General features: G+C 41.3%; 1 protein-coding gene across 3 annotated transcripts in view; it reads left to right on the top strand.

The window, feature by feature from the left end:
- Positions 1-18,023, top strand: part of luzp2 (leucine zipper protein 2) — a 383,970-nt gene that overhangs the window by 283,913 nt on the left and 82,034 nt on the right. For all 3 annotated transcript variants that reach the window (XM_060838606.1, XM_060838604.1, XM_060838605.1), the window contains one exon: positions 3,440-3,514. In XM_060838606.1, coding sequence (XP_060694589.1) covers positions 3,440-3,514 — 75 coding nt within the window. The remainder of the gene's footprint in view (positions 1-3,439; positions 3,515-18,023) is intronic.

The raw sequence follows: 18,023 nt of genomic DNA, 5'->3' as shown, positions 1-18,023 counted from the left end.
TCTTAAAAATAAAGAATCTTCAACAGCTTATTCGAAAAGGTCCAACCAAACTAGTATTATTGCTGTATTTATTCACCAGTTTAGAAGATGCATCATTAACAAAATGTAATTACATTTATGGTTTAATAGTCCTATATTAGGATAATTAGCAAGCTTTCTCGATTGATTAATTTTAATTAATGTGATTACAACCAAATTACAAATCATGAAACCTTAACTCAATTTTTACAATTTTTTCTTATAAATTTTGGTCAAAAAGAAATTATTGTATAAAAATTATTGTACTCTCTGAAGTAGCGAGAGGTTGGAAGTGGGGGAGGTGGAGTGAGATGTAATTAACCAAAATAGGCAGAACGGAAACACCATATCGTCATTTTTCGTTTGGTAATTTTGCAAATAGATGTGACAATTCTAATTACGAACTATAATGGAATTTTAAGTACAATGGTGTTTATTCAAGAAAATGGTTTTCAGACTGAAGGCTAAATTGCAAAGTAATTAAGATGAAAAATTTCCTATTTGGTCAAATTGGCGATGTTCGTGAGTTAAAATTCCCTAATGAGTTAAAATTCTGTGTACAGTGGCAACATGTTTTTTTTTTAACCATTATGTTGTAATCTGGACCTATGGATCATAATGTTGAAGCCTCTAACTTCCTTTCTATCACATGACTGACCATGAATCTCTCTTGTTTTTGCTTTGTGCCATCTATGTCATTTAGAAGGAATTTCCAGGATGATACACAGGATGTGTTGTGATCACACTTACTTTGGTCATTAATTTCTGAGTTGGGATTTGATCTTGGAGTATCTAGTTCTGATCAGGGCTATGCAACATGCTCTTCATGTGGCTGCGTAATGTTACTCTACACTTCCCTCAGCACAAGGGAAGTCACCCATGGTGTAAATCCCAGAGTTTTCTCATTCTAGTTGCTAGTGTCCATTGTGAAGGTCATATATTGTTCTCTTAAGCTAAGGGATCAATGGTAAGTTGTAAGTAGATTTCAAGATTAGTGAACTTAATATGTCCAATTGGCCTTGCTCAGAGCCAATCATGACATTTTCTAAAGTTAGACCTGTATTCGGTCAAATACATATGGTCAGTTGAATATTTGTTTTATTTAAATAATGCTGTTTGGGCCCTAACCCCATAAAAGACCTCCTAAGGTTAGTGAAATTTAAACCTGAGCTATCTGACCCAGAGGTTAGGACACTACCACTGTGTCAGAAGAGCCCATTTTTTACAAATATTATTTTTAATCAATCTGATTCACACACGTTATGAGTCTCACACCTCCAGGAAACAGATGGAACTTGAACCTGGACCAAAAGTAAGGCCGGTACCACAAGAGCAGATTTGTATCTGTCTAGTTAGCAATGTTTACTAATCTAACTATGGTTTTTTGATAATGTGGTGAAATAATGCTATTGTATAAGAGTAGGGAAGCTTACTACAAGGGAAGGTGCAGATGACACCACATTTGGAGCACTGTGAACAATTTTGTATCCCTTATTTCAAGAAAAGACATTATTTCATTGGAGGCAGTTGATGAAGATTCACTAGAATGACTCCCAGTGTGCAGGGATTATGTTAGGAGCAGAGATTAAACTCATTGGATATAAAAAAAATGAGCAGTGATCTCATTGAAATGTGGAGAATTCTTAAGGGGTTTGATAGGGTAGGTGCTGAGAGAACGTCTCCCCTTGTGGAATGGTGAAGGACCAGAGGCAATGCTCTCAGAGTGAAGACTGAGATGAGGAGGACTTTCTCCTTTAAGGGTTGTGAATTTTTGGGACTCCTTGTCACAGAGAGCTATGAGGGCAGAGTCCTTATGAATTTGTCTGGCTGGGAAAGGTAGGTTCTTGATCAGTAGAGTCATAGAGTCAAAAAGGTCATTGAGTCATCCGGCTTGGAAACAGACCTTTCAGTCCAACTCATCCACGCTAGCGAAACTAAACTAGTTCCATTTGCCTGCATTTGGTCCATATCCCTTTTAAACCTTTTCTATTCATGTACCTGTCCAAAATGTCTTATAAATTTTGTAGTTATACCTGTGTCTGCCACTTCCAGTGGAAGTTCATTCCAAACTTGCACCACCCTCTGTGTGAAAAAGTTGCCCCTTTTAAATCTTTCCCCTCTCCCTTTAAAATTATGCCCTCTAACTTTGATCTTGCCTACCCTAGAGAAAGGACTTTTGCTATTTACCTTATCTATGTCCCTCATGATTTTATAAACCTCTATAAAGTCACTCCTCAACCACCTATACTCCAGTGAAACGTTTCCTAGCCTCGAGGGCATAGGTGTAGGGTGAGAGGGCAAAGATATAAAAGAGACCTAAGGGGCAACTTTTTCACATAGAGGTTAGTACAGGTTTGGAATGAACTGCCAGAGGATGTGGTGGAGGCTGGTACAATTGCAACATTTAAGAGGCATTTCGATGGGTATATGAATAGGAAGGGTTTGAAGGGATATGGGCCAGGTGCTGGCAGGTGGGACTAGATTGGGTTGGGATATCTGGTCGGCATGGATGGGTTGGACATGCTGTACATCTGTATAATTTTATAACTCAAAGCCTCCAGTCTCAGTAACATCCTTGTAAATTTTTTTTGCGCCCTCTCCAATTTAATAATATCCTTCCTTTGGCAGAGTGACCAGAACTGTGTGCATTATTCCAAACCTGGCCTCACCAACAGCCTGTCCAGCCACAACATGGCCTCCCGACTCCTTTACTCAATGGCCTGAGCTATGAAGGCAAGCATGCCAAATATCGTCTTAACCACACTGTCTGCCTGTGATGCAACACCAAGTTATAGTCCGACAGGTTTAATTGGAAGCACTAGCTTTCGGAGCGCTACTCCTGATGAAGCTAGAGCTTCCAATTAAACCTGTTGGACTATAACCTGGTGTTGTGAGTTTTAACTTTGTACACTCCAGTCCAACACTGGCACCTCCATATTATGCCTTTGATGCAACTTTCAAAGACTTATGTACTGGAATTCCGAGGTCTCTCTGTTCGGCAACACTACCCAAAGCCCCATAATTAGCTATGTAAGTCCTGCCCCTTGTTTGTCTTGCCAAAATGCAACACCTCTCGGATGTGTAAGTTAAAGATCAGCCATGATCATATTGAATGGTAGAAGAGACTCAAAGGGCCAGACGGCCTTCTCCTGCTCAGAGTTCTTCTGTTCTATGTTCTAAACTCCAGGAATCAAGGGTTACTGGGAAAAGGCAGAAAACTGGACATGTGGAGTGTCAGATCAGCCATGATCCAATTGAATGGTGGAGCAGTTTCAACGGGCTGAATGGCTTACTCCTGTTCCTATTCTTGTGGCCTTATGGTCTTGGTCTTATCCTACGTTGTACTGAGACAGATTTTAAAAGCACAATTATGTTTATCTGCTATTGTACATTACAATTTCTTGTATCTTTCTCTCCTTAGGCACAACAGCTGACTGATCTGGAACGCAAGCTATTAGCAGCTAAACAGGAATTGGAAAAGACAGCAGGTGATAAGGTGACAAAATTTTATAAATCAGGGCATTGGATTCTCGTTTCAATATCAGGCTACTGTGTACGTCATTATTTCTCTGACACAGCTCTGCAACATTTCTGCTCCCTTTGAGATGTAATTGCAAATATGAAATTGTTTGAGTCTGGTTTCCTTGCAATTATGAAAATGCCAACATTCAGGACAGGCTGGAGAAGAGAGGAAGGTTGCTACCAAGCTGTTGTGGTAAAGTCTCAGATTTTCAATGCAGTGCACCGGGAAAAGGACTGAAGTCTGTTCTTGCCTTGCAGAGCTCTTGTCTCTGTCGAGAGTAGGTTGTGAAGTCAGTTCCCATATCAGATATGATTCTTAAGAGCAAAAGGGGTTAAAGGATATGGGGAGAAAATGGGAACAGTGTTTTGAGTTGCATGATCCTCAATGGCAGAGCACGTTTGAAGGGCCAAATGGCCTACTACTGCACCTATTTTCTATCAAGGTGTTGCATTCTGGGAAAGCAATCTTAGCAGGACTTATACACTTAATGGTAATTTCCTAGGGAGTGTTGCTGAACAAAGAGACCTTGGAGTGCAGGTTCATAGCTTCTTGAAAATGGAATCACAAGTAGATAGGATAGTGAAGAAGGTGTTTGGTATGCTTTCCTTTATTGGTCAGAGTACTGAGTACAGGAGTTGGGAGGTCATGTTGAGGCTGTACAGGACATTGGTTAGGCCACTGTTGGAATATTGCACGCAATTCTGGTCTCCTTCCTTTTGGAAAGATGTTGTGAAACTTGAAAAGGTTCAGAAAAGATTTACAAGGATGTTGCCAGGGTTGGAGCTATAGGGAGAAGCTGAAAGGGCTGGGGCTGTTTTCCCTGGAGCATTGGAGGCTGAGGGGTGACCTTATGAGGTTTACAAAATTATGTGGGGTATGGATAGGAGCATGGGGTGGGGGAGTCCAGAACTAGAGGGCATAGGTTAGGGTGAGAGGGGAAAGATATAAAAGAGACCTACGGGGCAACCTTTTCACGCAGAGGATGGTACGTGTATGGAATGAGCTGCCAGAGGAAGTGGTGGAGGCTGGTACAATTGCAACATTTAAGAGGCATTTGGATGGGTATGTGAACAGGAAGGATTTGGAGGGATGTGGGCTGAGTGCTACAGGTGTGACTAGTTTGGCTTGGGATATCTGGTCAGCATGGACAGGTTGGACCGAAGGATCTGTTTCCATGCTGTATATCTCTATGACTCTACATTGTCTATAATGCAATGGCAGTTAAAAACAAAGTACTTGATGGTGTAAAAAAACATTTCAGAGATGTTGTTAGCTAGTTATGAGCAATAACTCTGTAGTTGTTTGAAAATGGATGTTATCTTTTTCTTCCTGATCACCTTCCTACCACATCGTTTTCCCTATACTGTCCAGGTACAGAACCTTCATGGTATAGATAAAGTCACCCTAGTTCCAGAGGATTGAGGGCTACTAACTCGTTAGAGAGAGGCAACTGAGTTAAATCTGGCTTTCGCTGGATCTCGGGTGAGGGGTAAGTTTGTGAAGGCAGGGTCATCATGGTAACCTCAGCCAGTGTGAGAATTGAACTGTTGGCATCACTCCACATCTCAAACCAGCCATCCACCCAACTGAACTAACTGAACCCGTCTTATAAGCATAACTATCAGTGGTTCATCAACTCTTCTTTTTCACACCATAGAATTATGGAGGCTGCTCTAAAACTGCTTTAGTCTCCTCCCCGCTATTTTTTAAATTTCATTTTACGCATTCTTCTGTATCAGACACAAATAGTCTAGTACAGAGCAGAAAATCATCCATCATAGGTTCAATAACAATTGGATCACCCTTACTGCTTTATCTGACTTGATGCCCTCTTCCTTGCAATTATTGGTTACTGTCAGAACGGTCTGTCACAACACTTTTAGACTTCAACTCTAATTGTTCGGAAATGTGCCAAGGCACAATTGCTTGTTGATGTTCCTGACGGAAACTCGATATGGCCCAAAGAGTACCACTGCCAAGCCAAAATATTTCACATTCCAGCACAAACTTTATTGCTTTCAATCTTCTCTGACAGTAATTGCATTGAAAGAAAACATCACCAGTTCTTATTTTGACAAAATAATATATTGTGAATGGGTTTTGATCAGTCACAATAGTAAGTTGATACTCATGAAATTTTTGTCTGCAACCCATGCACAGGTATAAATTAAATATTGGACTCCTGCCCAAATAGAGACAGAAAGCAACTGTTCTGCTTTTTTGTTCCAAAAACAGAAGTTGCTGGAAAAGCTCAGCAAGTCTGGCAGCATCTGTGGAGAGAAATCAAAGTTAATGTTTCAGGTCTGGTGACCCTTCCTCGGTTTTGACAAAGGGTAACTGGACTTGAAATGTTAACTTTGATTTCTCTCCACAGATGCTGCCAGACCTGCTGAGCTTTTCTAGCAACTTCTGTTTTTGTTTCTGATTTACAGCAACCGCAGTTCTTTCAGTTTTTCTTTGCTGGTTTTGTTATTATCCATGAAATATGTGCACCACTGGGGGTGGGGGGAGCAACATTTATTTCCCATCCCTTATTGCTCTGTACTAGGTGGCGGTGAACTTCCTCCTTGAATTGCAGCATTACTTAGGTAGCAGAAGCACCTGCAGGTGCTGTTCGAAAGGGAGTCCCAGGATTCTCACCCAGTGACAGTAAAGGGATGTTTGGAAATCAGAGTGGTGTGTCCCTTAGAGGGGAACTTGCAAATGCTGGTGCTCCCATATATGAGCTTTCCCTGACCGTCTATCTACTGATAGGTGTGTGGAATTGGAAGGTGCTGTGGATTCTTCCTGAATTTCTGCTGTGCATCTTGTCGATGTTACACACTGTGTCATCCGTGGTGAGGGAGTGAATGTTGAAGATGGCAGAGTGGGTGCCAATCAAGTTTTGAGTTGGATGACGTCATGCTTCTTGAACATTGTTGGACCTACACTCATCAATTCCTCCCAAGCACCAACATTCTCAATATTGTTCAGATGTCAAGCCCATCAATCAGCCAGAGCCTTTTCAAATGTGATAGAAATGCATTACAAGTAAATAAAATGGAATAAGATTCGATAAAGTGTGGAGATGGAAAAAGCACAACAAGTTAAGCAGCATCAGAGGAACAGGAGAGTCAACCTTTTAAGTTGGGACCTTTCGTCAGGACTTGGGCAGGGGAAGTAGGCTGAGAAATAAATAGAAGGAGGAGGTTGGGACTGGGGGAAAGGCAGATTGGGTGGCAATAGGTGGATGCAGGTGGTCAGTGAGAAGTTTGGAGTGGATGGGTGGAAAGGAAGATGGACGGATACGATGAAGTCAAGGAGATGGGATGGAGAGGGAGGGCTGGACCTGGGATGAGGCTGTGGGGTGGTTGGTGGTGGGGGGGGGGGGGGGGTGGAGATTTGGAAGCTGGTGAATTGTATGTTAAGGTCATAAGGTGGTCAGCTCCCAAGGCAGAAGATGAGGTGCTGAAAACCATACTTGTATGGAATAAAACAAGATCATCCACTGAGGGTAATTGCCTATAATTTGTTGGAGGACAACAGATTGCTGCTCCCGAATGACATTTCAGTTGTTACAAAGACTATCACATCAACTATTTAAAATAAGAGGCATACCCACTCAAGTACTACTTGGTGTGCATAAAATAAGCCAAATCATTGACTGTGACTTATTTTATGAGCTTAAACATTTTCAACTTGTCAGTGAGTGTTCTGGTTGGGATTTGTACAGGGTAGACATGCCTGGCAAATCTGATTGAGAAGGGACTAAAACTAGTGGAGATGGAAAAGCTCATCGGTGTTGTTTTTCTGGACTGATGCAAGAATTTGACAAAGTTACAGGTAACAGATGATGTTATTAGCCAAATCTGACACAAACGAAATTGAAGGCAACTTGTTGGTCTGGTTAGAAGTCTAGCTGTGTGGCAGTTGAAGTAATAAAGAGGGCACTCTAATTGGTAGAATGTCACCAGTCAAGTCCAGAAAGGCTGGAAATATTCATCATATTTATGAATGACCTTTCAAAAGGTCACTGTGGATGGTTGCAGAATGCTTCCATGTTAACATTTGATAAGGCAAATCAGGACAGGAATTGTAAGCTTAGTAAAAACCAAAGGAACTGTTGATGCTGTAAATGAGAAACAAAAGCAGAAATTGCTGGAAAAGCTCAGCAGGTCTGGCAGCATCTATAAAGAGAAATCAGAGTTAACGTTTTGGGTTGAGTGACCCATCCTCTGAACAGTTTATTGAGTTCTGAGGAAGGGCCACTGGACCCGAAACATTAACTCTGATTTCTCTCCACAGATGGTGTCTGACCTGCTGAGCTTTTCCAGCGATTTCTGTTTTTGTTTCTTGTACGCTAGATGGAAGGTTCCTGCAGAATATTCCTGAACAAAGAGATGGTAGAGTGTAGGTTCACAGTTCCTTGAAGGTGAAGTGCCAAGTAGACAGGATAGTGAAGAAGGCATTGGGTACGCTTACCTTTATTTGTCAGTGCATTGAGTATAGGAGTTGGGAGATCACACTGTGGCTGCACAGGACGTTAGAGTAATGCATCCAGTTCTGGTCTCACTACTATAGGAAAGATGTTGTTAAACTCGAAAGGGTTCAGAAAAGATTTACAAGGATTGGAGGGCTTGTGCAATAGGGAGAGGCTAACTATGCTGGAGCTATTTTCCCTGGATCATCAGAGACTGAATGCTGACCTTGTCGAGGTTGGTGAAATCATGAGGGCCATGGATAGGGTGAATAGCCAGAGTCTTTTACCCAGGTTAGGGGAATCCAAAGCTAGAGGCTATAGGTTTAAGTTGAGAGGGGAAAGCTATGAAAGGGACCTAACGGACAATCTTTTCAGAGGGTGGTGTGTGCATGGAATGAGTTGCCAGAGGAAGTGGTGGAGGCTGCTATAATTACAACATTTAAAAGGCATTTGGCAGAGTATAGAACAGGAAGAGTTTAGAGGGTAATGGGCCAAATTATAGCAAATGGGACTAGCTTAGTTTTGAATATCTGGTCAGCATTGATGAGTTAGACTAAAGGGTCTGTTTCTGTGCTGTACAATTCTGATTCTGTCAATTGAATGAGAAAATATGGTAAATAGATTTCACTATTAGCAAATTTGAATTGATGTGCTTTCAATCTAAGACAGTACCTTTTAAATAGGAAAAAAACAGACGACTGACAGTCGAAGACACTTTTAGGGATTTGTGAACATATATCATTAAAATGGACTGGTGTAAAAACATATTCAAAAATGCAATTGGAATGGTGGTTTTATATCTGGACTGCTAGAATACAAGAGGTGGAAGCTTGCAACAGCCACTCAACTCTTTGTTTTGATTATACCTTTGGTGTTCTGAGGAGCTCTGGGAACTTTTAGGGAGGATTTTCTGGCCTGGAAGGGAATGTAGCAAAGACTTGCCAGAATAATCCAAGAGTCAATTGTCAAGGAGAATAACACACACTAATGTTGTACTCTCTGGAATGCAGAGATCAATGTTTATGAGATTATAAGGGAAGCTGATAGAGTAGATGAGAAGCAGTTCTTTGTTTTGATTGTGGAGTTTATATTCAGCTCAAATCTTTGACTAACTGGTCAAAGAGTTCAATTCAGGATTTTCAGGAATTCAGGTCTGAAGTGTTCCAACACTCAATGGGTACTGGAAATTCGAAACACACTTTCACAAATGATGCTTGATTCTATAATTCTAAGTTTGATGCCAAAAGTATGAAAATAATATGAGACAAAGGTGAATATTTGGAGTTCAGTTGCAGATCTTTACGATTTCATTTGAACAGTAGTGCTCTTGAAGGGCTGAATGACTTCCTCCTGCTCCAAAATTCTTTATGTTCTTGTGTGTGAAAGATTACATCAGCAGTTCATACCCAGCCCAAGTCAATCTGAAATTGTAAGGTAAATTGGAATTCTTCAGTGGTCTAAATGGGGTGAACAATTATGTTGAAAAATTCTTTGTAAATCTTGCCTATGCTGTTATCATCGCACTGCAACTTTGGGGAGGTTAACTTCTTGATCAGTATCAATAGAAATTGTTGACACTATACTGTTTGCAAATTTGCCACTAGTAAAACACTCTTGTACATCAGGGTAACATGAGGCTTAACACAGAACCATCTCGCTGTTGTTATGTGATCATTTACATTACAGATGATGCAGACGATATTTCATGTTAACCTTTTACATGATGTGTGCTACACTGCATGGTTACCACTCAGAATCAATGGCTGGTACCTTAATTTCTCTGAAGGTTAGAAGTCTTGAGGATAAAGTGGTATGTCTTGACTGATTTTGGTTTTGCTGAGGCCATTCAATAGCCACTTGTTCAGCAAGTAGAAAAGCTCCTAAAGCAGATCCCTTTGACCTAGGACCAAGCAAAAGATATACCTCCCTCAATCCAATCCAAAAGTAAACAAAATCCTAATCTTCCTGTCATTCTTGCCAATCATAAAACATGACAGAGGTTTTTTTTTTCATTCATTCACTGGATGAGGGCATCCCTGGTCAGGTCAACATTTATTGCCCATTCCAGAGGGTCATTAGGAGTCAGTCACGTTACCCTTGGAGTCACATGTAGGCCAGACCATGTAAGACAGCAGTTTCCTTACCTCAAGGACATTAGTGAACCTGATAGGTTTTTTTTCCCCAACAATTGGCAGTGGATTCATGATCACTATTCGAATCTTAATTCCAGGTTTCATTGCATTCAAACTCCAGCCTGTGCTGGAACCTAGCATTTGAACCCAGGTCCCAAGAACACTACCTGCGTCTCTGGATTTATAATCTAGTGATAACATCTCTAGACTTTCACCTCCCAGTTAAATTTGCCTTTTACCCAAATAATCATTTTCTACATTTTCTAAATGTTTTGCACATTCGTAAACCATATTTGAAAAATTTCTGAATTCAGTACTTTTTTTCTCTCTGTGTTCTTTATTGTATAAATCGAGAATCGACCTGACTCTGTGTCTTATGGTCCTGAAGTGATAAACTGCATGACATCGCTCTCAAGTATCAGACAATAGCTAAGTACTTTGGCAATTAGTTTTCCTATTGTTGTGAGCTTATAACAATTCTCTAAACTATCTGCAACATTGGAAAGCACTTGTTCAGCCTGGCAATGAACTACAATGCTAATGTTATCTGGAGGCGAATACTTCTGTTCTATTGCTTACTTCAAGCATAAGTCTGACATCCCCTCGTTTCAGGTTTTGTTTAAGAGTAGGAAAACAACATTAAGCCAGACAAAGCAAGATAAAACACAATGACACATCAACCAAGATATGGCCTGCAGGCGTAAAACATTTCCACAGCCCCTCTGAGCCAGCGAGGTTTTGGCAGATAATTCATTCCTGTCTTTTTGATAATCTAATGACCAACCCAACTCTCTTGTAATTAATGCTGCCTGCCACTGGGCTGTGAAATGGAAACACACCAACATGGCACTGAATATAACCATGTTTAAAATGAAATTGCCCACTGCAGTTTCAGAATGTCAATGAAAGCACAGTTTGGAACATTGGAATTTAAGAAGCAGGAATAAGACAGGTAGACCCAATGTAATCTGCGTGCTCTTCAATGTAATCATGTCTTGGCAAATCTACACCTCAGGTCCATTTGCCTGTCTTTACACCACATGCTTTGGTATTGCATTGATCAATTGATCAACCTTACATTTGGCAGCTTCAATAATGCTGGCACTTAAAAGTTTTTTTTGCAGAACAACAGTGAAAACTTTATTCACTCTTGTATAGGAAAGAGCATCCCAATATCTCTCCGGACTGGCAAGGTGATGATCGTCATATTATGCAATGCAATTCAATACAACACAAGAACGGTCCCTACGGCCCACAAACAGCGCACCGATTCTAGTCCTTATTTAGAGCTGCTACTTATTGCCCATGCATGGTTTCTATCCCTCTGTTCGTCCCTGCCCCACCCCCGCTCCCTCATCCTGTTCACATGTCTATCAAAATAAACCTTAAATGTTGCTCCCTGAGCATTTCCTTTCTCACCTTGAACCTGTGCCTTGTAGTTGTCCTTTCCACCCTGGGAAAAAGTGTCTGACTATTTACCCTATCTGTACCTTTCCTAAGTTTATAGATCTCTATCAAGTTGCCCGCTCAGCCTCCACTTTTCCAACGAAATCAATCTAAGCTTATGCAACCTCTCCTCGTAACTAAAACCCTCCAGACCAGGCAACATCCTTCTCTGCACCCTTTCCAAAACATCCGGCCTTTCTGGTAATGTGGCAATGTGAACTGCACGTAATATTTCATCAGTGGCCGAGCAATATTTTGTAAAACTGTAACACAAATTGCCAATTTTTATTTTCGATACCCTGGGTGATGAAGGCAAGTGTGCTGTATGCCTTTTTGACCACCTATTTCTCCAGCATTGCTTCCTCCAGGGATCTGTGGACCCGTATGCCCAGAACCCTCTGTACGTTGATGCTATATTATATTAACTCAATGTTGATGTTAAGTTATATCCCTTGATTCTTGATACTCCCACCAGAATTTATGGTTTCTCACTCCATACGAATTCCAGGAGCTTACTTACACCCAATGTTAAACTGAGTGGCCTGTAGTTAATCTTCTGCTCTTGCTGATGGCAAACTTTGATGCAAAAAGGGCACGTAATTATTCTACTATCTTCTTTCCTTCATCTTAAGTTGTGGGGAGGAATGGGGTAGCAAGGGACTAGATATCGAGTCAGACAAAGCCCACAGGCCTTATTTCTGACCTGCTTAACCTGCTTTTTCCCTTGTTCTCCCACCCAGTGAAGTACCCTCTCCCATTGTTACTTACCTGAAAGCCTGGCTGTCAAGTGGAAGTGAAAGTAATTCTTTCGTTATCAAGATAATATTTGATTAGATGTGCTATCAAGATGGTCCATCAAAACAGGAGTCAGTGGGAGAGCTCTCTGCTTGTTGGAGCCCTGCTTGCAAAACAGAAAGATAGTTGGAATTGTTGATCAATCATCTGTCAGCCACTAGAGATCACTGGAGGAGTTCCTCAGGATAGAGTCCTAGGCCCAACCATTTTCAGCTGCTTTATTGATGATCTTCCCTCCATCATAAGGTCAGAAATGGGGATGTTCACCAGTTGGTTTCGAAAACTGTGCATTTATAACTTCTCAGGTACTGAAGCAGTCCCTATCCCAATATCCATGCTTGGGCTAAAAATTAGAAAATAAAATTCTCACAACAAATGTCCTAGAAACTGATCATCTCTAACAAAAGACCATCCAACCATTATCCCTTGACATTGCCGTCACTGAATCCCCAAATACCAATATCCATTGACCAGAAGCTGAAGTAGACCAGTCACATAAACATTGTTGCTACAAGATACAAAACAGACAATGGGACTAAATGAGTAATTCTTATGTTGGCAGGTTATGACTAGAGGGTAACCATAAGGATCAGTATTTGGTCCCCAACTGTTCACAACATATATCATTGATTTGGAGGTATTGTAATATTTTCAGATTTGTAGGTGATACAAAGCTACATGGGAAGTTTTGTTGTGAGGAAGATGTAGAGTGGATTCAGGAGGTTTTGGGCAGCTTTAATGAATGGGCAAGCACATTGCAGATGGGATATAATGTGGAAAGATGTGAGGTTACCCACTTGGTAGGAGATCTGCAGAATGGTTCTTAAGGGGTGAGGTTGGACGTGGAGATGCACAAATGTCAATTGTCATTGAAGGGAGGGAAATGAAGAATGCTAGTCTTATTTTGAGTATGCTGGATTGGTTTTATAAAGAGAAATTGTGCAAACCTGACCCAGTGTTCTCCAGAGTTTCAAAGAATGAGAAGTGACCTCATTGAAGATTTCAAATTTTTTAAAGGGATAGGTAGGGTAGATGTAGGTAAGATGTTTCTCCTGGTTAAGTAGCCTAGAACAATGGGCCAAAATTTGAAAATAAGGGTATTGCCACTTAGATCCAAGATTAGGATTATTTTTACTCAGAGGGTTGTGAATCTTTTGGTATTCTCTACACAGAGGACTGTGACACTCCAGTCTTTGAGTATGTTTAAAGTAAAGATATTTAGATTTCTGATTACATGGCATATAGGGTTATATGAATGGTTTGGGTATAGATTATTGAAGTATTTGATCAGCTATGATCATAATGAATGACAGGGCAGGGTTGATTGGCTGAATTACTTGGTCTTGCTCTGTTATTCCGAAGAAAAAGTCAGAGATTGGGGATTCTATGGCAGGTAACACAAGTGCTGATTCCACAAATCCATCATCGAAAGACACAAGTCAGGAATACAATGGAATACTTTCCACTTACATGGATGAGTGTAACTTCAATAACACTGAAGACACTGTTTGTCATCAGAACAAAGAAATAGGCTTGATTGGCACTCTAACCATCATTGCTGAAAATGTGTTGCTGGAAAAGTGCAGCAGGTCAGGCAGCATCCAAGAAAAACAGGAGATTCGACGTTTCGGGCATAAGCCCTTCTTCAGGAATGAGGGAGAAGAAGGGCTTATGCCCGAAACGTCGAATATCCTGTTCCTTGGATGCTGCCTGACCTGCTGCGCTTTTCCAGCAACACATTTTCAGCTCTAATCTCCAGCATATGGAGACCTCACTTTCTACTCCAACCATCATTTTCCATATACACTCCCTCCACAACCAATGCAAAATAGAACCAGTGTGATTCATCTATAAGACCAACTGCAACAGTTCGTCAGAGCTCCTTCAACAGCTCCTTCCTAAGCCACAACCTCTTCCATCTAAAAAGACAAGAGCACCAATTCCTGAAAGTTCCCATCTAAATGGCCCACCAAACTGAGTTGTAGATAGATCACCATTCCTACTCTGTGGATGGGTCAGCATCGTGGAACTCCCTTCTGAAACAGCACTGTGGTTGACCACAACACACACATAGTAGCACTTCAAGAAGGCAGCTCACCACAACCTTATTCAGTGAAGTTCGAGAAGAGCAAAAGCCAGCCATATCCATATCCATTGAATAAAAAACAATGCAGTGTTCTTCCTTCAAAGCACTCACCTCTGTAGTGGTGCTGACTGGTGTGTTTTCCAAGTGGCCTTCTGGAAAATAGGCAGAGAGTGTCTCTGATGACGGGCTTTTGTCCGAAATGTTGATTTTCCTGCTCCTCAGATGCTGCCTTATTGACTGTGCTTTCCCAGCATCACTCTCTCAACTATAATCTGCAGTCCTTACTTTCATTTAGTGAGTGTCTCTAGCCTGCTCTCTGGTCAGCAGTTCACCCCTCAACAAGATTCTGCTCTGGATTCTCTCCATCTGAACTGATAGTGGCATGAATAAATCTCAAGTCTAGCAATATATTTCCCAAATAAGGAGATCTTAGAATGAAATAAAGCAATCTTATTTATGAGAAATTCTTCTACAATATCCTCATTAAAGTCCTGCAACTCATTTTAGTGTCATTGTTTTAACTCATATTAATTTCACCATTACTGTTTTGGCAAATGGAAGTTTGTCCTTCATTACTGAAGGGATTGAGTTTAAAAGCAGAGAGGTTATGCTGCATCTGTACAGGACGCTGGTGAGGCCACACCTGGAGCACTGTGTGCAGCTTTGACTCTCCTCACTTGAGAAAGGATGTACAGGCATTAGAGGGGATGCAGAGGAGGTTCACTTGATTGATTATGGAGTTGAGGGGGTTGGCTTATGAGGAGATACTAAGTAAACTAGGATTGTAGTCATTGGGATTTAGAAGAATGAGGCGAGATCTTATAAAAACATATAAATAATGAAGGGAGTAGATAAGGTAGCTATAGAGAGGATGCTAGACAACAGGTGAAACTAGACAAGAGGGTATAGCCTCAAAATTAGGGGGAGCAGATTTACGACTGAATTGAGGAGGAACCTCTTCACCCAGAGGGTTGTGAATCTGTGGACTCCCTGCCCAGTAAAATAGTTGACGCTACTTCAATGAATGTTTTTAAAGCTAAGACTGATTTTTTTTAACAATAGAAGAATTAACGGTTACGTTGACAGAGCGGGTAAGTGGAGTTGAACCCACATAAAGGTCAGCTATAATCTTATTCAATGGCAGATCAGCTCCAAGGGTCAGATGGGCTACTCCTGCTCCTAGTACTTATGTTCTTATGTTATGTGCTTACATTTTTCATATTGAATCCAATACATTCCTCCCCTGGATTTTTTTGCTAGTTTCCTGACGTGAAAATATGTGAAAGGAGTGTTCTTCAATCAGTTTCCCATGACTGTGTTGCCTGTTGCAACAACATCCTTACAATATACGAACAACAAATGTACAACATTGATGGACTCTATTGTAGATTAACTCTTCACAGTTTGCTTGTGATATGATATATGAATTATTATAATAAATACTTTTGGGGTAAGAGACAATTCCTGAAAAATGTAAAATGCTTCTGATCGACAACCAAAAAAGAATTTGAGCTCCATGATGGTCTTATGGTTTGTGCAGTGTTAACCTATTCTGCAAATTCAGCATATTAATTGTTGCTGCATTGGGAGATTCATTCATTCATGGGAGGTAGATAAGTTCTTGATTGCCAAGGGGATCAAAGATTATGGGGAGAAAGTGAGAAAATGGTGTTGAATAACCTACCAGCCATGATCGAAGAGCAGAGCAGACTTGATGGGCTGAATGGCCTAATCTCTGCTCCTATGTCTTATGGTGTTCTTGGAATTGCTGGCATTTATTGGCCATCCCTAATTACCTTGGAACTGAGTGGTATTCCGGTCCATTTCAGAGGGCGTTTAAGAGTCAACTACAGTACAGTGAGTCTGGCGTCGGCATGTAGGCCAGGTTTCCTTCCCGCAAAAAGGGAGGATTTCCCTCCAGAGAAACCAGGTGGCTTCTTACAACAATCTGTAGTAGTTACGTGGCTGGCATCAAAATCACTTTAAATTCGAGATCTTACTGGATTCAAACTTCACCATCTGCTGTCATGGGATACAAATTTGTGTCCCCAGAACTTTAGCCCGGGGCTCTGCATCACTCGACCAGTGACATTACCATAATCCGTCCCCTCAGGATAATCTGACTCCCTGCTGCCTTCAAGCATCCACCTGCTGATCTCCCACATTCTTGGAAAGAGTTCAAAGCTGAAAGGCTGTGCATTTCCCTGCAAAATGAGGAAACAAAAACTAAAATGGAGAGTTCCTTTCACTTGCTGCTTCTACACCAGGGGTCATGTAATCAAAGGTGACCAGTGGCAGCAACCAGCTACCACACCTTCCTGGCTTTTGATTCAGAAACCTCTGGTGTGTGACCTAAGTGCCAATGAGATGTTGTTGATTGATTATGGTCTGGTTCAGTGCCTGCAGCAGGAGAAGGGCACAGGAAGCTGCGTCCTGATTTCTGCAGCGTGCTCTAAGGCCCATATAAAGTCACACTCCTAAAAGAACTAGCTCAGGCCTCTCTCCAATTGAAGTCACAGTCCCACTCCCTCACCCCACAATTGTTGAGAGCTGAAAACCTAAATCAGCCCCAGCATCCAGCTTTTCCAAAGGGGCTAGCACAAGGCAGAGGGTAGAAGTCAATTCCCCTTCGTATTGCTTCATTAGATTAATGAAGGTAAAGTCACCAGAGGAGGGATAGGACTGCTCTCTTCTCAGAGGGAAGATGAAAAGTGGTGAGTTTAGCCAAAGGGTCACTGCACCTCACGAGGGGTAAGGTTGAGAAAACACGACTTTCAGGATAACCCCAGCTGGTACAGGAATTGAACCCACGCTGTTGGCATCACTCTGCAAACCAACCATTCAGCCAACTGAGTTAACTGACCCACATGCTGAAGAAATGGGGAACCGAAAAGCATGTGCAACTCATCACATTTCTGGTTCCAAGAGCCTTAGTGCGATAGAATGTGATATGCAGTGGTCAAAATGAGTATACCCTAGAAGGAGAAAAACCCACACTATTAGCTACCACATTCTAGATTTTTCTTTTCCATTATTTCCATGGTTAACTGCCCTCTTGCAACAAAACTAAGGAACCATGCATTGTGCATGTTACTTTTATCATAGTTTAAATGTTTCTGCTGCTGTTTGCTGATGAGATAATTTAATTTTCTTTTCAGGTATTTTGAGTGCAAATTTATCCGAACTGTTACCTTCATGTTGGTCTCATCTTACTGCATATTGTCTCGCAATTTCATGCTTCTAATTCTATATCGAGTCTCTCAGGCCACTGTTTGCTCCCTATGAATCTCATTACTGCTCAGGTTAAAGGTGGAACTGCAAGGTTTCTGGCAATGTCTCACAGCAGATCCAGTTAAAGTCATTGAGATGTACAGCATGGAAACAGACCCTTCAGTTCAACTCGTCGATGCTGACCAGATATCCGAAATTAACCTCGTCCTGTTTGCCAGCACTTGGCCCATATCCCTCCACCCCCTTCCTATTCATATACCGATCCAGATGCCTTTTAAATGTTGTAATTGTAGCAGCCTCCACCACCACCTATGGCAATTCGTTCCATAAGAG

Source organism: Hemiscyllium ocellatum, chromosome 18 (genome assembly GCF_020745735.1).
Source record: "Hemiscyllium ocellatum isolate sHemOce1 chromosome 18, sHemOce1.pat.X.cur, whole genome shotgun sequence".
Lineage (NCBI taxonomy): Eukaryota > Metazoa > Chordata > Chondrichthyes > Orectolobiformes > Hemiscylliidae > Hemiscyllium > Hemiscyllium ocellatum.
Note: the sequence above shows the minus strand (reverse complement) of the source record. Positions and strands in the feature narration are given on the sequence as shown.